This window comes from Procambarus clarkii, chromosome 11, assembly GCF_040958095.1.
Source record: "Procambarus clarkii isolate CNS0578487 chromosome 11, FALCON_Pclarkii_2.0, whole genome shotgun sequence".
Taxonomy (NCBI): domain Eukaryota; kingdom Metazoa; phylum Arthropoda; class Malacostraca; order Decapoda; family Cambaridae; genus Procambarus; species Procambarus clarkii.
Genome location: NC_091160.1, coordinates 10,158,491 through 10,179,121, shown reverse-complemented (window position 1 = coordinate 10,179,121; position 20,631 = coordinate 10,158,491). Strand labels below are relative to the sequence as shown.

Sequence of the window (20,631 nt, the reverse complement as noted above, 5' to 3'; positions counted from 1 at the left end):
AAAGGTAAAATACGAGCGGTGAAATGCAAGGACGCTGTATACGGGTTGTTGTTGGGAAACGCCCCTGGAGTGTCAAATAGTAAGAGTCGGTCCTGTGGAAGTGACTCACAGAGAACGGGACTCACACCAGCTGGAGGTGACGTCACGCGCCAGTCAGCTGGTAGCCAAGCCATGGCTGCCTCCCCAGCTAAGGAACAGAGGCAGCAGGCGCAAGGAAAACGGGGAAAGCCTGCTCCTTTCTGCCAACAGAAAACGGGAAGAAACTCAAGGAGGTGGGTGGGGGCTCGATTAGCTGATCCAGCCAGGTCCCGCCAACCCCGGGGGTGGGCAAGGGTCACCGCCTCGGAGGTAGATAAGAGGAGAGGGGGAAGACCCCTGGTGACTGTAGGTGTCACTGCTGCTCCAAGGGGGAACAAGGCTTTAGTAGCCGCGGTGACCACACGCGCAATGAGTGCGCAACCCACCAAAGTGGTCAAGCCGCTGAAACTACATTCTTTGAAAGGAGTAAGCACTAAAGAATTCCAGGAAGCCCAAAGGAAAGACCCCACACTCAGGAAGATGAGAGAACATGCCGCAGAGGGTAGGGTCTTCACCATGAATAAGCGCAAGTATAAATACTTGGAGGTTAAGGGTAAGCTAGTGCGCAGGGTGGAAACACCCCAGGACACTTGGGAACAATTACTGGTCCCCAAAGAGCATCGCCTAGCTGTGTTTACTCTCGGTCATGAGGGAGTAATGGGGGGCCACATGGGACATGCTAAGACCAGTGAACGAATTCAGTCATCGTTCTATTGGCCAGGGATGACTGGGGACATACAGCGGTACACTCGGTCGTGTGACGCCTGTCAACGCACCGCTGACAGAGGTAAGGTGCAGCCAGGGAAGCTGAAGCCTTTCCCCATCATTGATCAACCATTTAAGATGGTCAGTGTAGATATAATTGGCCCGATTGAGCCGAGGGCATCAGACGGCAGTAGATATATCCTGACCATGGTAGATCATGCTACTCGGTATCCAGAGGCGGCACCTTTGAAGAATATCGAGACCGTCACAGTGGCGGAAGCATTGGTTGGATTCTTCAGTCGCTTAGGTATACTGGAGAAGATACACAGCGACAGGGGGGCACAGTTCACCAGTGAGATGATGGCGGAAGTAGCTAGGCTACTCATGTTGCAGCCATAATTCACCACACCTTATCATGCTATGGGAAATGGGTTGGTAGAACGGTTTAATGGTACCCTAAAGAGAATGCTCAGGAAGATGTGCATAGAGCAACCCAAAGAGTGGCCAAAGTACATTAACCCGGTACTGTTTGCCTACAGGGAAGTACCCCAGGCAAGTACCCGGTTCTCACCGTTCGAGCTCCTCCGCTGCATGTGTTGAAGAATCTATGGGAGGAGGAAGACTGTACCCCAGAAACCAAGACGACGTATGAGTACGTCATAGATTTGAGGAACCGTCTAGAAGAGACGTGTCAGTTATACAATACAATACAATACAATACAATTTTATTTAGGTAAGGTACATGCATACAATAAATTTTTACAAGGATTGTTTGACTTATAGGTAGAGCTAGTACATACAATGCCTAAAGCCACTATTACGCAAAGCGTTTCGGGCATGATAAACTTAAATGACAAGCTTAATACTAATTGAGCATAATGAGTAGAATGAAAACAAGAAATGAAAACATAGATGAAAAAGCAGCACAAATACAATTATGTCGACAAACAGCGCTTTTTAAAGAAAAAAACAGACATTGGTTGACAATAGAAGGGTAAGGTAGGTTACAGGGAATTTATTAGGTATAGCTTCACTTTTAACTTAAACTGGTTGAGAGAGGTACAGTCTTTAACATGGTTGGGAAGGTCATTCCACATTCTGGGCCCCTTGATTTGTAGAGCATTTCTAGTTTGATTAAGTCGTACTCTAGGAATATCAAAACTGTATTTATTTCTGGTGTGATGCTCATGGGTTCTGATACAACCTTCTATGAAGCTTTTGAGATCAGGATTGGCATTATAGTTTAGCGTTTTATATATGTATAATACACATGAGAGAATGTGCAGTGACTTAATGTCTAACATATTCAGAGATTTAAGTAGGGGTACCGAGTGATGTCTGGGGCCAGAATTGGATATTGTCCTAATAGCAGCTTTGTGTTGAGTAATTAGAGGACGTAAGTGATTTTGGGTAGTAGAGCCCCAAGCACAAATACCATAGTTGAGATATGGATAGATAAGGGAGTAATAGAGAGTCACCAGGGCAGGGCGTGGTACATAATATCTGATCTTAGAAAGAATGCCCACAGTTTTTGAAACTTTTTTTGATATGTTTAGAATGTGTCCCTGGAAATTCAGCTTGTGGTCAATGAGAATGCCAAGGAATTTGCCATCTAATTTGTTACAAATTTGGGTATTGTTTATTTTGAGATTTATTTGATTAGAGGATTTATTGCCAAACAGAATATAGAAGGTTTTGTCAATGTTAAGGGTGAGTTTGTTGGCAGTTAGCCACAGATGGACTTTATTTAGCTCAGTATTTACTGTGGCATTTAGAGCAAGGGGATCAGGACTGGAGTAAATGAAGGTTGTGTCGTCAGCAAATAGAATTGGTTTGAGGTGTTGGGAGGCATTTGGAAGGTCATTAATGTAGATGAGAAAGAGGAGAGGGCCAAGTATGCTGCCCTGGGGAACACCAATGTTGATGGGTAGGGTGGGAGAAATTGTATTATTCACAGAAACATATTGGAGCCTGTCAGTAAGGTAGGATTTGAGGTATTGTAGGGAGTGTCCTCTGACTCCATAATGATGTAATTTACGTAGAAAGTTTTGGTGGTTGACAGTATCAAAAGCTTTACGCAGGTCCACAAACAAACCAACAGGGAACTCATTTTTATCAAGAGCTGTATGAATCGAGTTAAGCATACTAATAAGTGCATCGTTAGTGCTTTTTTTGGGTCTGAAGCCATATTGGCAAGGGCTAAGTATATTGAGTTTGGCTAGATATGAGTAAAGCTGCTTATAGATTAGTTTTTCAAAAATTTTTGACAAGTTTGGCAGGATAGATATAGGTCTGTAGTTGTTAACATCTGTGAGATTACCACATTTGTGGACAGGCGTTACTCTCGCTTTTTTTAGAATATCTGGGAAGGTTTGGAGTTCAAGTGACTTGTTGAAGAGCAAAGCAATAGCAGGGGCTAAAGATCTGGAGGCTTTTTTGTAAATTAAAGTTGGTATCTCCTCAAGGGCACCAGACTTGGTTTTAAGGGAAAGGATTATCTCATTGACGTCAGTGGAATTAATAGGCTTTAGGTACAGAGACTGTGGATAGTTACCTGAAAGATAGTCATTAATGTCTGTACTGGAAGATGGAATATCATTTGCAAGGGATGAACCAATGGAAGAGAAGAACCTATTGAACTCAATAGCAGAATCAGAGGCTGAAAGCTGACCATCGTTATTAGACAGGAGAGTCGGTTTGTTATTTAAAGACTTCTTTGATCCCAATATTTGAGAAATTGTTCTCCAAGTTTGTTTAATGTTGCTCTTTATTTGGGTAAATTTATCTTCGTAGTATTTAGTTTTGGCTCGTCTAATTATCTTGGACAGCAATAATGAGTAATTCTTTGAGAATTCTTTGGAGACAATTCCTAACCTATACTTCTTCTCAAGGTCATGTTTTTTATTAATAGATTTAAGTATTCCCTTTGTAAGCCAGGGATTGTTAAGCCTTTTGGTTGTGACTTGTTTTGTAAGCATAGGACAGTGGGTATTATAAAGGCTAAGAGTTTTTTGAAGAAAAGATTGCACTGCTAGGTTGATGTCCACTATGTTACCTAACTCGGACTCCCAGTTGACATTATCAGCAGCAGTTATAAAATTGTCTATAGCAGTTTCATTGTGTAGTCTAAAACGTATCACTCTTGACTCAAAAGGTGGTTTGCTAATGTTAGTTAAGAGAAATGTGGGGTAATGATCTGTAGTGCTATCGGTGATTATACCTGAAGTAAGCGGAGAGGTTATGTTTGTCCAGATGTGATCGAGCGTCGTGGCAGTGCTATCAGTGATTCTAATAGGTCTAGTGATTAAGGGTATGAGGAAGCAGGAATTCATACAGTTGAGGAAGCTAACAGCAGTGGGGTGTTCAGGCTCGCAGAGGTCAATATTAAAGTCCCCTGCGATAATTAGGTGGTTTTTGTTCAGTCTGTTATCAAGTATTAGATTTCTAAGGTTTGAGTCGAATTCGGACACATCAGTGTTAGGAATTCTATAAACTGCACCCACAGTCAGGACAGACTCGGCACCCTTGACTCTGAAGCTGGCGAAGATATACTCCCCTTAGCAGTCTCTGGTTCTAATTTCTTTTAAGCATGTTAGTTCTTGGTGGTAGTAAAGAGCAGTGCCACCACCTCTCTGAAGTTGACGACAGTTGTGAATTGCTGAGTAGTTAGGCATGTTAAAGAGCTGAGTAGTATCCTCTTTCAACCATGTTTCAGTAAGTATAATAAAAGAGAATTTGTTGTCAATAGCTTCAATCAAGGCACTAACATCATCGAAGTGTTTACCTAGGGATCTAACGTTCAAATTGATTACAGAGATATTGTGATTATGAGTTAATACATTGTTTACATCATGTGCTGCAAAATATCTGCAATTTAGATCATTAAAGTGATAATTGTCATAGATAGTGGATAAGAGGTTAAGTTCAGGGTCTATACTTGTCTGCATAAAAAAAGCTGATTGCAGGAAAAACAAGGGAAGAAAGGCAAATAACAAGGTAGAAATAAGCTATAAAATAGGGGAAAAAATGTACACAATACAGTACAAAGCAAACTCAAAAGGGGCTTACAGGGGTACAATGGAGTAAGGGAGTATGGCTAGGCTAGGCAACCTAGGTAATAAATGAGATTAACGAAAAAACATATAAACATGGACTATACAAAACACAAGATATAGAAATACAAAACAAAAATATAAACAAGACTAAGCAATACAAAAACAAATTGAGCAAAAATGAAAAATGAGGTAGATTGCTTACAAGTACTCTCAGGTACACTGTAAGTAACAATTTGCAATTTGAGATGCAGGCAAAGCCAGGGGTACAATGGAGTAAGGGAGCATGGCGAGGCTAGGCAACCTAGGTAATAAATGGAATCAAAGAAAAGTTGAATAATAAGCATAGGCAAATTTAAGCTAATGATTATTAACTATAAATAGTTCAGTTATGACTGTATAATTAATAAGACCTGAAGAACTATTTATGCACTCAATTGTTGGCCAGGGAGGAACTCGCCAAGGCTAAGGAGTACCAGAAGAGCAGGTACGACCAGAAGGCCAGGGAGAGGAAGTTTAAGGTGGGAGATAAAGTACTCCTACTCCTCCCTACAAGCAGGAACAAGCTCCTGCTACAGTGGAAGGGACCCTTCACCATCACTGAGTGCAGTCACTCATTGACGTACGTCGTATGCATAAGGGGGGTCAATAAGAAGTACCATGTTAACATGTTAAAACGCTATGAGGAACGCGATGATGCGTCATCAAGGTCGGAGGAGAGTGAAGATAGTGTCTCTCCGGGTAGTCCATCCCAGGGTGTTGCTAGTGTGTCCGGTATGACACAGACTGAAGCCGGAGCTGCAGAGCTTGGGGTTCAGCCTAGCTTCGAGGCGTCGAGCCGGCTAGAGCCTGGCCCTGGAGCCGAGCACTCTGCGCCTAAGTCAGGTAACACTACCCAGGACGAATCGGAGGAGTCACCCCAAGTCTCTCAGGGCGACGACGCATAGAAAACGGAGTCTCCACCCACCACTACCCAGCCGGAAGTGAGCTGTCAGTGTGTGTGACAGCTCGTGCACAGTGCACCATCGAGCTGGTAAAATGGTGGGGTGTATTTCGCTTCCAGTGAAATAAACCCTTAGTGGGAGGTTGATGTCAGGAGACATATTTTCCCTGCTCTCTCGTGCACTGAATTAAGTACGAAATTGCATAGTGCACCGTGATTCAACTTTCTGAATATAACTTTTCCACAGTCGTGTTGGGTGTCGTTGGACAGCCCATGACATTTGCTAGCCATTGATGTCATTCTGATCGCTGTATCAGGTCTGTGAAGGAAATTACAGGAGGGAGTTGATTTCAGAGAAATTTTTGTACAAGTCAAGTGTAGAGAGGGAGGTATGGGGGATTAACGGCCGTAGACCACCCCCCCTATCACGTGTCCACCTCGTGTGAGGGGGGGTAGCGTCATGGGGCAGGTGCGCGATTGGCTGAGGGTCTGGGGCCTCAGAAATGCTGAACCGTGATTGGCCAAGACGCTGAGGGGTACCGCATGGTACCTCCAGGCATAGTATTGGCGGGAACGACATTCTTACCTAAGACGCTGCATAGTGAGGCCGACATTTCCCGTGCTAGGCCAAGCATCGGGAAATACCGCCTGCAACGTTACTAAAGTCACGCCTACATCTTGCTATCTTTCCGTGTGCCGTGCGTAAGAATCCGGTAATCGGAAAGGGGCTTGTATCGAGCCGTGTGAACTTGTCATCTAGCCGCGTAATTGTGGGACGCCATCTTAGAGGAACTGGACTGAGTGTGAGGCGTTAATTATCGGGCTACAAAAACGACATCCGCCGTCGATCGTATCTGTGCTTGAAGATACTGCTGTGAGACGTGCCAGAAAAGGTTTCAGTGTTATGAGAGAAACCTTAAATGTTATAATTCGGAGGAACAGTGAAGGACTTCATCTCGGGTCTCGTATACCGTCATAACACCGTGTACCATCGTATCCTGGGGTACCGTGTCAAGTGGAAGGGGCGTGGTACCGCATCCTTGCTGTTGTGCGCAACTGTGCCTGCCTGTGCCGGTGTGTCTGCGCTATCCTGGTCTCTGTGTGTGTGTAGAGCTAACACCCCGTGGTCTAGGACCCTGTGCTCCACCTGACCACGTGTAGAAAGTGAGGACGCCTACGTCATCATCCAGCAGCAGCAGTGGGAGTGTGATTGACGTGTATGTGTGAGTGAAAGAGGGGCCCCACATCATTAATGTAAGTACACTGTTTCCGTTTGGGTAATAAAACTCTGAAGCTGGGTTCGCCCCCAGTGTTCCGTCTGTCCTCTGTCCCTGGGACCACCTGGGGAGGTGAATGGGAATTGGAGACGTGTGAGTCTACCCTGTTTGTCATCAAGTTGAGGATTGGGCCCAACTGTGATTTTTGACGTGTGTGAAGACACCTAGTGGCACATTCAGAGGTAGGGTAAAGTGAGTTATTTACTTCTATTATTTTTCTACGTGTCGTGTATGTATTCGCTGTAATTTGATTCCCTTTTTCAGCAGTGAAAAGTGGTAACAGGGAGATTTCCCTTGGTTATATATTTTACTGTTGTGTTGTGGTAAAGTGTGAATTATTGGTGGATAATTTACTGGGGGAAGTCATTTACAAGTTTTGCCGTGAGTGGCAAGGATGTACTGTGTTGTACTGTGATGTACTGTGTTGTACTGTGTTGTACACCGTAGACAAGTTTGACCTTGGTGGAAGGCGTTGTGTACTGTGAAGGATTCCGTGAGAATTAAAGTAAGTTAACGTCACCGGGGGTCACGATTTACTTAACGAGGTCACTTGTTCGTTGAACATTGTTGTGATTAACGTAGGGACGTGTAAAGGCAACAGTCACAGTGAAGTTCACGCAGTGGAGGAATTGTCAAGTGAAGACTAACGATTTAACGAGCCTTCGTTAATTGAGGGATTAACGTAAGGGGTTGACGGTCTGCTATGATCGGAGTCAATTGCGCTGTAATTAAGCTTCCGTAATTCGTAGGACTGATCAGCTCTGTCGGCGGACAGAGTTATTAAGCACTCGTAGCTAATTAAAGATAATTAGTAATCACCACTTAGTGAATTCACCAGGTGTTGATGTTGTTGTTTACACGGAGTATTGGAACATTGTGTGTGGTACAGTAGTCTACCCTCGTTAAGGTAATCTTGTCGTAAGACCGGAAGTGAACTGTCAGTTGAGAGACAGTAGGCTTTGTCAATACTCGTCTGTATTAATAGGCTATTGTATTCAGTAATTAATTGGGAATTACTCACCGAATGCTTGACTTTCAAGTTGATGTAATTAATTGATTTACGAGTTATTGCTGCCATTTGAGTGTCGTTGTGACACGTGTGTGTTAACGTAATTGTTTAAATTCAATTAGAGTAACTTTTGTTTTGATTGTCCTGAGAGAAGTGTTAACGTAAGATTTTTTATAAGGGGTTATCATTCTTGGATTAACCGCCTTGTTACTTGGTATCTCGTTGTGGGCAGCGAGCGCCAGTCAAGTCTTTGTGATTATAGTATTGGTCACCGTGAAGCCGTGACAATATTGATTGCAAGCTTGCGTCACCAGTGGGCACCACTTTGTTCAGTTAGTGTCATTGTTCAGTCAGCGACGACAGGATAAGGAGACCGTGGGTCCATCAGGCTGTTGATTAGCTGTCCTTTAATGTGCCACTGGAGTGACAGTAAAGTAACGTAAATTCACTGTGTAGTAGTTTTAGTTTTGTTTTGTGAATAAATTGTTTTGTTATAGAAACGGTCGTTTACGTTAAACCTTCCAATATTACTGCCCCACATTTCATGTTCTGCAATGCTTTGCCTGCTTATGTTCATATCAAGTCTGTATCTAAAGCTCGAGTCCATTGCACAGCACCACACTTCTATAAATAAGAGGTGAGAATCCGTCGGCTATCCTTTATTAGTTTGTTAACTAGGAGGAGCCAGCGACCTAATTGACAGGTGTTACCCGAGTGGTTTCGCCTGGCGGTTTGCTCCCGCGGTCCTATGATCTTAGGCTTTAAGATTAAATATCTGCCACTGGCAGCTCTTGCTGTTTAATGTCTGCCTCTCTTGCGAGGTAGTTGCAATTAACGTAACATCAATAGGACTTAATTCTTTTGATAACCTGTCAAGGAAGAAAATCTCACACGGTTATCTCGCCTACAGGATTCTCTTTCCGTTCGTATTTCTGATGTTTCTCCTCGTGTTGTTCCTTCTTTGCCCCCATGGAGGGTCCCTCTTCCGCGGTTTTGTACATCCTTGACCCTTATCACTAAAGCTTTTACCCCTCCTACGGTTCTAAAACGCCTTTTCCTCGAGCACTTTTCTTCTCACTCCCGCTCCGTTTCTGTCTTCACCGATGGGTCTAAGTCAGCGGACGGTGTTGGCTACTCTGTTGTTTTTCCTGATCGCACTTATATGTGTCGCTTCCCTCCGGAGACTAGCATCTTTACAGCGGAACTTTATGCTATTCTCTATGCTCTTCGTCTCCTGCTTTCTCGTTGTCAGTCTTCCTTTGTAGTTGTTGTTGACTCTCGTAGTGCCCTAATGGCTCTCGGGTCTTTTAATCCGGTTCATCCAGTAGTTGTCGAGATCCAGCATTGGCTGTTTCTCGTTCACAGTAAATTTAAGTCGGTTGAGTTTTGTTGGGTTCCCAGCCATATTGGTGTGTCTTTAAATGAGCGTGCGGATGCTGCCACCAAGGAAGCTGTCCGCTCTTGTCCCATCTCTCGTAAAGGCATTCCGTATTCCGACTTTTACCCGGTTATCCATTCCTCAGTCCTTACCCGTTGGCAGGCTTCTTGGTTGTCTGTTACTGGTAACAAGCTACGTACTCTTAAATGTTGTGTTTCCTCGTGGCCGTCCTCCTTCCACCGTAACCAGCGGTGGGAAACAGCTCTGGCGAGGTTGCGTATTGGCCATACTCGCTTAACCCATGGTCACTTGATGGAGCGCCGCCCTCCTCCTTATTGTCCTAGTAACATTGTCCCTCTTACGGTCGTGCATGTCCTTCTTGAATGTCCTGACTTCCAGGACGAGCGTGTGTCTTGCTTTCCGACCGCCCCTCGCGGTCGCCTGTCCCTCGATAGAATTCTTAGTGACTCGGATACTTTTGATATCGTTCGCCTTATGCGTTTTTGTTCTCGTATTGGCATCCTTGGTGATATTTAGCGCCCTCTGATTATTTTGCATATTTGATGGTGCTACATAGCCTTCCTGGTTTGGTGCCTTCTTTTGATAATTACTTACTTAATTGCATTGTCCTTCTTATGGTCGTGCATGTCCTTCGTGAATGTCCTGACTTCCTGGACGAGCGCATGTCTTACTTTCCGACCGCCCCTCACGATCACCTGTCCCTCAATAGAATTCTTGGTGACTCGGATACTTTTGATATCGTTCGCCTTGTGCGTTTTTGTTCTCGTATTGGCATCCTTGGTGATATTTAGCACCCTCTGATTATTCTGCGCATTTGATGGTGCTACATAGCCTTCCCGGTTTGGTGCCTTCTTTTGATAATTACTTACTTACTTACACCACCTTAAATTAAGAACATTGTATACAACACTATTAAAACAAATTATACAGTACCATGAGATCATTGGATGTAATATCTTGAGAGCATTGTTTAGTGCACCACGATAACATTTTGTTCAGTATCAGAGCGTGTGGGGGGTGTTGGGTGTTTTATATAATGAATCTTGGCTATTTGACCCCTCCTGATACTGTCTTATCGTCGAACAGAGAAACCCAACCACGCCCTGACAGATAAATGACCGACCACGACAGCCTCGCTTCTGCTGCCGTCAGTCGACCAGCAATGGACACTGGAGGGCTTGCAATTATTTGGGGGATCACAGTGGTAAGCGTCTGGTTCAGGGAGAGGGGGTTCAACGGCACCTTTATACAGGGGTTCGGCTCACACTGCCTAGTTGTCATGAGTACACACCCGCTCTCAAGAAGCCGTGATTCCCAGCACTCTCCTTACTGTGGGATGATCTCTCAATCCCCCTTAGTAGTTATAGTCCACTATCACCCAAGTTATAGCCGTGTCTTTCTCTCTCTCACTTGCCAGGAAGCCTCACCAGAACTAGAGTAAAAACCAGCCAACATAAGAGACATTTAATGCACACATATACAAGAACAGTTATATTACTATGCAACTCCTTAGGCTGCTTATCAGTTGGTAGCAGCCCAATATTCCCCTTTAGTCTTCATCCTATAATCGTACTAGGTTGCTGCTCACTCCTCAGTTCACAACCTACTGCATCCTAAATATGCATACTTCTTTTATGTTATACACAATATATGTTATACTCTTGTATAACTTCACGAGGTTAACGAATGTCCTCTTGATCCTTAATTCATTATCAACGGCTCAGAGAAAATGCTGATTACCCAGGAGAAGATGGCGACAAACACCGTGTACGTGTCCAGTATGAAGGAAAGTAAATATGCTTACAAGTGCGAAACCCGCTCGTGTATTGAGCACTCTGCACTACCTGTACCCACTCTTTGGATCAACATGATGGCTAGGGGTGGAAGTAGTGCTAATAAATCTGCTTTGTTTGTTGTGTTTCGTGCTTTGGGCTTTGTAGCAGATCGAGATATTTTTGAACATATCGTCTATGATTTTGATGATCCTGAGATGATGGAAATGGTAAAGCCATCTATGGACGAAGCCTTTATAATTCAGGAACAGAATGTTGCATTGAACTTTATTGGTTTACTCGGTATTCGACTTGGTGTAACAAAAGAGAAGCGCATAAATTTGCCCGTGAGATTTTGCAGAAAGAAATGTTACCTCACGTTGGTGTATCAGATTTTTGTGAGACAAAGAAGGCATACATTCTAGAGTACATGGTTCACTGGCTTTTGCTTGCCGCTTTAGGTCGACGAGAGCTAGATGATCATGATCACTATGGAAACAAGAGGCTAGATTTGGCCGGTCCTCTCATGACCTTACTTTCCCGAGGATTATTCCGGAACTTGATGAAAGAAGTTCGTATGCACGCTCAGAAACTCTTAGATAAAGGTCAAGAGTATAGGTTGGATGTTGCAGTTAAGCCTAAGCTGATTTCTGATGGACTGCGATATTCTCTGGCCACGGGTAACTGGACAAAACCATCACTGCCAGAAAATGAGGATGAATTAGATGGTCATCCAAGACGGTTCAGGAAGAGAGATGCCAGTGTATTTTTGAGGGGCTCGGAAACTGGCATTGTGGACCATGTCATGCTGACTGTGAACGTAGATGGTGATCATTTTATCAAGATTCGTGTAAGGTCTGTACGTATTCCCCAGATTGGTGATTAATTTGCCTCCCGTCATGGACAAAAAGGTATCTGTAGTATTCAGTACAGGGTGGAGGATATGCCTTTTACAGCAGAAGGTATAACTCCTGACACCATTATTAATCCTCATGCCATTCTCTCCCGAATGACAATTGACCATTTAATTGAAGCTTTACGAGGAAAGCTTGGTGCCAACAAGGGTGAAATTGGTGATGCTACGCCCTTCAGTGATGCCGTGAATGTACAGAAAAATACAATTTGTTACAAGGGTATGGCTACCAATTAAGAGGCAATGAGATTATGTATTGTGGTCACACTGGACGGAAGATGAATGCTCAGATTTTCCTGACTCCTACATATTATCATCGTTTGAAGCATATGGTGTGATGCTCCTTGGGACAGTCCTCTGTCCTTTTCTAGCCTTGTGCTCCTGCTGTCGTCCTCTCCAATTCTGCTGGGCATCTTTTCCTTTTTCTTCTGTTTCGTTTTTCTTCCCCCTCTTCTCCTATCTGCTTGCCGTTTCCTGCCGACCTTTTGCTCGTTCTGGTTCTTCACTTGGACTTCTTATATTTTCACGCCCGGGTGCTTGAGGAGGACATACTCTTGCACCCGTAGAACTGTAGTACCCGACGTCGAGAGCGAGGGGAACCTTTTATTGTCAATCCCCCTTTCGTCACTGAACCCAATCTCGACGGACTGTCGGTTTCTTAAGGTGGCGTTTGTGGGGCGTATACTCACGACGCACCCCTAGGAGGCCCCGGCAAGATCGGCGATAGCTTCTTGTTGGGTGTCCTGCCTTTAATTGTGGCTCCATGGTGGGTGTGGGGGCACATTCGTGAATGAATTCTTCTTTTCGTAATGATGATAACCCCTGTTTCGGCTGCTTCTGGTTTACCTTCTCAGGCTCGTGGGGTGGGCGACCAAGCCCCCGAGTCGGTCCGTATTGGAAGACCGGGCTCTGTAGCCTCCGCTGCATTGGGCCCCGACCTTGCTCCTCCTTTGGCCTCTCTGACTCCTTCCCCTGGCTCCCCTCCCTCCTCTGTGGTTGGGTCGAGCCCCAAGCCCCCAGTGGTGACTACCTCGTCCCCTGGCGCGGCTCCTTCTCTAGTTGTAACTACTGCGCCTTTTAACCCCTCTCTCTCTGGGGATTCTCACCGCCGTCCTCGTCACGGCCGCCCTCGCTCGATTCCTTCCAGTTCTGATACCTATCAAGCCTTGTTTGGTCCCACTTCGTGGGCCAAATATTTTGATCTCCTCCCTCTTGATTCTGCGCCTCCTGACGATTTCTCCCTCCATCAACATCTCGTTGATTCCGTGGATGCCTCCATTACTTTCAACCCCACTCGTCTCGGTACACGTGTCGTTGCTGCTCCTTCTCAGGATGCTGCTTCCCGCTTGGCTGCCTTATCCTGCCTTGGCGAGACCCCTGTTCGGGTCTCGGAGAACGCTCAGTTGAATGACAGTGTTGGCACTATTTTGCTCCCGCCCCATGTTGCGACCGGTGTTCGGGACCTGCGCGACTGCCACGACGATATTCGACATATCCTTGCTGCCCAGGGCCATTCTATTCTCCAGGTGGACACGTTTACTCGTCCCCCTCGTGGTAGTCGCCGTCAACCCCTCTGGGTTGTGAAGATTACCTTTGATGGTAGGACCCTTCCACCCTCTGTCATTCTTGCTGGTGCCAGGTGCTCTGTCCAGGAGTACATTCCTTCTCCTCGGCTCTGCAACAAGTGCTGGAGGTTTGGGCATGGTGCCCTCCGCTGTTCCGGGACTGTCTCTCTCTGTCCTTTGTGTGGTGGCGAAGGTCACTCTAAGTCGGAGTGCACTTCTCCCCAGGCTCGTTGCCTCAACTGCGGTGAAGCCCATCCTGCCTTCTCCCGTGCGTGTGTCCATTACAAGCTTGAGGCAGCCGTCCTCAACTTGAAGCACCGGGAGCGTTTATCTTTTCCTGAGGCGAGACGCCAGGTTCGCCGGCTCCCGCCTTATGCTAATATCTCTTATGCTCGCGTGTTGCGCTCTTCCTCTCCTCGTCCTTCCCGCCTTCCTCAGACTCACAACCGTTTCCGGGCCTTGGATCCTGATGCGCCCACTGCCCCCTCCTCTGTTCCTTTGGGTTCTCTCCCGAAGGATCCTCCTCCTGGTCTTCTGTCTGGGGTTCCCCTTCCTTCTACCCGGTCTGTCGTGTCTCCTGTGTCTTCTTCCTCGTCTCCCTCCGTTCCTCCTTCCCATCCTTCCCCTCCGTCTCTTGACTCTCCCCGCCGCCTGTTGGTGCGGGCTGATGTCCATCGCTCTCCAAACGGCCGTCATGTGTGCTCTCGTTCAGCTTCTCATGTTGAGACGCTAGAATCCGTTGCCCAGTACGTGGTTGCTGGAACACCTGTCTCTTTACGTCAGAAGCGTAAACCTGGCTCCTCTCCTTCCTCCTCCCCGGCGGGTAAGAAGGTTTCGCTTTCTTCCTCGGCCCCTACTTCTGCCTCTCTCGCTCCTTCCCCTCCCATTTCGGTGGTTGCGCCCCCTGTTCCTGCTATGGAGGTTTCTTTAGCCCCCGCTTCCCTCTCAGTTGCTGCCCTTGCTGAGGTGCGCTCCCCTCTTTCTACCCCTCCTCTTCCTGCTGCTGTCCTTGCCTGCTCCTCTCCATTGTCTCCTCCTCTTCCTCCTCCTCCTCCTCCGGACCCCGCCCGCCCACCTCTGATCTGTTCTCCCGTTTCCTTCCCTCCGTCTTTGCTCAGTTTACCCATGCCCCCTAACCCTGACTTTGCTGACCCTGATCCCGACCCTGATATTCTTTAACGTGCTCTGTTGCTCTTTCGCCTTTGTTTCTTCCTTGTTCTCTGTTTTTGTCCTTTCTCTTCTCGTCGTTGTCCATTCTTCAATGGAACATTCGAGGTTATTATGCTAATTTCCTCGAACTCCAACTTCTGATTTCGCGGTTTTTGCCCCTTTGTGTCTGTCTCTAGGAGCCGATGCTTGGTGCTCGTCCTGGTCGTTTTCGTGGCTATTCCTTTCTCTCCCACCCCCAGCTGTTGCTGGGGCTTCTAATTCTTCTGCTCTTTTGATTCGTACTGATGTTCCCTTTGTTCCTTTACTTTTTCCTTCACCTCTCCATTGTTCTGCTGCTCGTGTCTTTGTGGGGAAATGGTACACTGTTTGTTCCATTTATCTCCCCTCGAGTGTCCCGCTTTCTCTTCCTGATTTGAAACACCTCCTAGACTCCTTGCCGGAGCCTGTGCTCCTGCTGGGTGACTTCAATTGTCGTCATTCTCTTTGAGGTGACGTTCTGATGAATACCCGGGGTCGCCTTCTTGAGCCGTTTCTCCTCTCTTCTTCCCTGTCTCTTCTGAATTCTGGTGAGCCCACTCATTTGGACTCTCGGACTCGCACCCTTTCTTGTTGTGATCTTTCTCTCTGCTCTTCTTCTCTTTACTTAGATTTCACGTGGCAGGTTCTTGATGACCTCCATGGAAGTGATCATTTCCCCATCCTTGTTTCCTTTTTCTCTTTTCGCCCTTCCCTCTCTTTCCCTAGGTGGCAGTTTGCTAAGGCGGACTGGACCCTATTTTCCCTCAGTGCTACTCTCTCTGACCTCTCCCTTCTGCCTCTCTCTCGCGCTCTCCTCCTTTTTCATGACACTGTCTTCAACGCTGCCCTCTGCTCTATCCCTCGCTCTTCCTCCCGGGGTCCACGGAAGTGCGTTCCCTGGTGGAATGCGGACCATGCTCGGGCTGTCCGCTGTAAGCGTGCAGCTGGAAGAGGCACCGCCGTAGGCAGACGACCGATTCTTTTCTTTTCTTTCGGAAAGCGAGTGCGGTGGCCCGTAGGGCCATCCGTACGGCTAAACGTGAATGTTGGGCATCTTATGTCTCAACGATTACGTCCGAAACCCCTCTGGCCCAGATCTGTAAGCGTATCCGCAAGATAGCGGGTAAGTTCGTTCCCGATGTTTCACCGATCCTTCACCTCCATGATACTCTTGTGGCGGACCCGTTGCAGGTCGCTTCCGAACTGGGTTCCCACTTTTCTTCTGTTAGCTCTGGTCTTCATCTTCCCCAATCTTTCCTTCTTCGTAAACCTGTCCTTGAGTCTCGTCCTTTAGATTTCTGCACTCATCTTCAGCTTCCCTATAATGATCCCTTCTCTCTCTCTGAACTTCGTTCTGCCCTGGCCCTCTGCGGTTCTACGGCGGCGGGCTCCGATGGTATTCATTATGAGATGCTTCGCCATCTCCCTCCGAGCACGTCTCAGGTATTTACTGAGTCTGTATAATCGGATCTGGGAGTCGTCGTCAGTCCCTGAGGACTGGCTCGATGCCGTTGTCCTCCCTGTTCGCAAACCGGGGTCTCTGGGTACTTCCCCTAAGGACTTTCGCCCTATTGCTCTCACAAGTTGTGTCTGCAAACTCTTTGAACGTATGGTTAACGTTCGTCTGATGTGGTTCCTGGAACACCATCACCTCCTCTTCCCTTCTCAATTTGGTTTCCGCAAGTGCCGCAGCACGACAGATGTCCTGGTGAACTTGGAGGTCTATATTCGTACTGCTTTTGCTGCGAAGACCTCCATTGTTGCCGTCCTTTTTGACCTGGAAAAGGCTTACGACACCACTTGGCAATATCATATCCTATCTCAACTTCATTCTTTTGGCCTTCGTGGTCATCTCCCTCTCTTTCTCCGCAGCTTCCTCTCTCGTCGTTCCTTTCGGGTGCGCCTTGGTACCGCTCTCTCTCCCTCTTTTCAGCAATACGAAGGTGTGCCCCAGGGTAGTGTTCTGAGCACTACTCTTTTTCTGGTTGCCCTCAATGGTCTTCTTTTCCTCTCTTCCTTCTGGTGTCTTCTCCGCTCTCTATGTCGATGATCATACCCTTTGTTGTCAGGGTGATGATTCGCCGCTCCTTCAACGCCGGCTTCAACTTGTAATTGATGCCGTGTCGTCTTGGGCCACCGATCATGGCTTCAAGTTCTCTACTTCTAAGACTTGTGCCATGACTTTTACGCGGAAACGGGTTGTTCTTCGTCCCTCTTTGTCCCTTTATGGTCATCCCCTTGAATACAAAGATTCCGCGAAGCTTTTGGGGTTATTCCTTGACACTCATTTGTCTTGGTCTCCCCATATCTCTTACCTCCGTGTTGAGTGCTCTAAGGCCCTTACCCTCCTTCGGGTCTTGTCCCATACTTCTTAGGGGCAGATAGGCGAACTCTCCTTGCTTTACATTCCTCTCTCGTCCTGTCTAAGCTCGATTATGGTTGCCCTGCTTACTCGTCTGCTTCTCCTTCTACTCTTCGCCGTCTTGATGCTTTGCACCATACTGGGTTGCGCCTCAGTTCTGGTGCCTTTCGTTCGACTCCCATCCTTAGCTTGTATGTTGACACTGGCTTCCTGTCTCTCCAGGACCGCCGTGATCGCTACTGTCTTCGCTATCTTGCGCGGTCCTTGCAACATCCTTCCTCTCGCCTCTGTCGTGCTTTAACTTTTACCCCTCCTGCGGTTCCTGTTCCTCTTTACCACCTCCCTCTTTCTGTCTGGTTATCTCGCCTACAGGATTCTCTTTCCGTTCGTATTTCTGATGTTTCTCCTCGTGTTGTTCCATCTTTGCCCCCGTGGAGGGTCCCTCTTCCACGGTTTTGTACATCCTTGACCCGAATCACTAAAGCTTTTACCCCTCCTACGGTTCTATAACGCCTTTTCCTCGAGCAGTTTTCTTCTCACTCCCACTCCGTTTCTGTCTTCACCGATGGGTCTAAGTCAGCGGACGGTGTTGGCTACTCTGTTGTTTTTCCTGATCGCACTTATATGTGTCGCTTGCCTCCGGAGACTAGCATCTTTACAGCGGAACTTTATGCTATTCTCTATGCTCTTCGTCTCCTGCTTTCTCGTTGTCAGTCTTCCTTTGTAGTTGTTGTTGACTCTCGTAGTGCCCTAATGGCTCTCGGGTCCTTTAATCCGGTTCATCCAGTAGTTGTCGAGATCCAGCATTGGCTGTTTCTCGTTGACAGTAAATTTAAGTCGGTTGAGTTTTGTTGGGTTCCCAGCCATATTGGTGTGTCTTTAAATGAGCGTGCGGATGCTGCCGCCAAGGAAGCTGTCCGCTCTTGTCCCATCTCTCGTAAAGGCATTCCGTATTCCGACTTTTACCCGGTTATCCATTCCTCAGTCCTTACCTGTTGGCAGGCTTCTTGGTTGTCTGTTACTGGTAACAAGCTACGTACTCTTAAATGTTGTGTTTCCTCGTGGCCGTCCTCCTTCCACCGTAACCGGCGGTGGGAAACAGCTCTGGCGAGGTTGCGTATTGGTCATACTCGCTTAACCCATGGTCACTTGATGGAGCGCCGCCCTGCTCCTTATTGTCCTAGTTGCATTGTCCCTCTTACGGTCGTGCATGTCCTTCTTGAATGTCCTGACTTCCAGGACGAGCGTGTGTCTTGCTTTCCGACCGCCCCTCGCGGTCACCTGTCCCTCGATAGAATTCTTGGTGACTCGGATACTTTTGATATCGTTCGCCTTATGCGTTTTTGTTCTTGTATTGGCATCCTTGGTGATCTTTAGCGCCCTCTGATTATTTTGCGTATTTGATGGTGCTACATAGCCTTCCCGGTTTGGTGCCTTCTTTTGATAATTACTTACTTGAAGCATAAGGTAGATGATAAAATCCATTCCCGTGCAAGAGGGCCTGTGCAGGTCTTGGTTATGTAGCCTATGGGAGGTCGTGCAAGGGAAGGTAGCTTGCGATTCGGTAAGATGGAACAAGATTGCCATATTGCTCATGGCGCCGCACAGTTTCTCCGTGTGCGTTTGTCTGAAGTCAGTGACCCATATTCTGTTCATGTGTGCAACTTGTGTGATCTTATTGCTACTGTACGCAACAATGCCTTTGAATGTAAGGGATGCCGCAATAAAACTCAGATATCCCAGATGCGTCTTTCCTATGTCCCTATGCATGTCAATTACTTTTCCAAGAATTGATTACGATGAACATTGCTCCCAGGATGATGGTGATGAAGTGAACATGTTTTAATTTTGGAAGTACAGTACAGTAAGGCATGGTACAGTACAGTGGTACTGTACACAAAATTATCCAGTACAGTGGTACTGTACACAAAATTATCCAGTACAGTGGTACTGTACACAAAATTATCCAGTACAGTGGTACTGTACACAAAATTATCCAGTACAGTGGTACTGTACACAAAATTATCCAGTACAGTGGTACTGTACACAAAATTATACAGTACAGTGGTACTGTACACAAAATTATCCAGTACAGTGGTACTGTACACAGAATTATCCAGTACAGTGGTACTGTACACAAAATTATCCAGTACAGTGGTACTGTACACAAAATTATCCAGTACAGTGGTACTGTACACAAAATTATCCAGTACAGTGGTACTGTACACAAAATTATACAGTACAGTGGTACTGTACACAAAATTATACAGTACAATGGTACTGTACACAAAATTATACAGTACAGTGGTACAGTACACAAAATTATACAGTACAGTTTGCATATTTTTTTAGATTTATGAGAAAAATATTTATTTCAGTGGCTTACGGTATTAAAGTTAGCAAACTCTTACATGGTGTTTTCTTTGTAATGGAGTAAAGTACAGTACATCCTTTTGTACATTATTATACAGAATGGTACTGTACTTGTTTTTGTATTTACTATTTAATATTGGTGTATTGTACCCTGTATTATTTCATAGGCTTATGAATATACATCACAATATGATCTTGATCAAGTTTGGGTGATAAGCAGCTTCTTAATGGTGTATGAAAGTCATATGTATGTGTGCACTAATTATTAAAACAGAAAACATTTATTACCTGATGAAGTAATGTAGCTAGTAGGGGCCTGACAGCTAAGTGGACAGTGCTCGGAATTCGTAGTCCTGAGGTTCCGGGTTCGATCCGCGGTGGTGGCGGAAACAAATGCACAGAAGACACTGGAGAGGTAGTGTTATTGCAGGGACTTGGAGGGCATATCCAACGTGTACCATTAATTAAGGCTAACCTGAATTCTTCTATTACACCAGGTTGGTGCACTGTAGCAGTCACTGAGCAGTTGCCCATTCCTGGGATAGATATCATTGTAGGTAATGATTTTAACAAGTGTCAAGTTAGTGGGACCGATTGTGCTGTTATGTATACTAAACCTAGTGCAGTACTGGCTCAACCAGATGCGGATGATGGTGTCATTTATCGAGCCTGTGTTGCGACCAGATCCATGGGTAACCAGAATGTGGTAAGTCCTGCCTCTACCAAGGTGGATGTTCTCGAGGCCATGACCCCTTCAGACAGGGAGGTGGAGGTGGACCTTGAAGATACATTTTTAGCTCACGTGGATGTCAAGAGTGAGACCGGTGCCAAAGCCCTAATTTATTCTGACCCAGATGGTCTGGAAGATGTGGCCCAGGTACCAGTTCCTTGCCCGCTCGCTCCAGCTGTTGAGTTCCAGACCTTGAGTGAGTTGCAAAGTACTGATCCCAGTCTAGCTGAGTGTTATGCAGAAGCAGCTGACTCCATTGATACTT

The 20,631-nt window shown here is 46.3% G+C and overlaps 1 protein-coding gene and 1 pseudogene across 1 annotated transcript; both read left to right on the top strand.

Moving 5' to 3' along the window:
* The first annotated feature begins 447 nt into the window (after positions 1 to 447).
* On the top strand, positions 448 to 5,782 carry LOC138363531 (protein NYNRIN-like). Its single transcript, XM_069322886.1, has 3 exons — positions 448 to 1,152; positions 1,323 to 1,516; positions 5,284 to 5,782. The coding sequence occupies exons 1-3, from the start codon at positions 448 to 450 to the stop codon at positions 5,780 to 5,782; spliced, it is 1,398 nt and encodes a 465-aa protein (XP_069178987.1).
* A 3,820-nt stretch (positions 5,783 to 9,602) lies between these two features.
* Positions 9,603 to 19,196, top strand: LOC138349536 (DNA-directed RNA polymerase II subunit RPB2-like; annotated as a pseudogene).
* Positions 19,197 to 20,631: the final 1,435 nt, after the last annotated feature.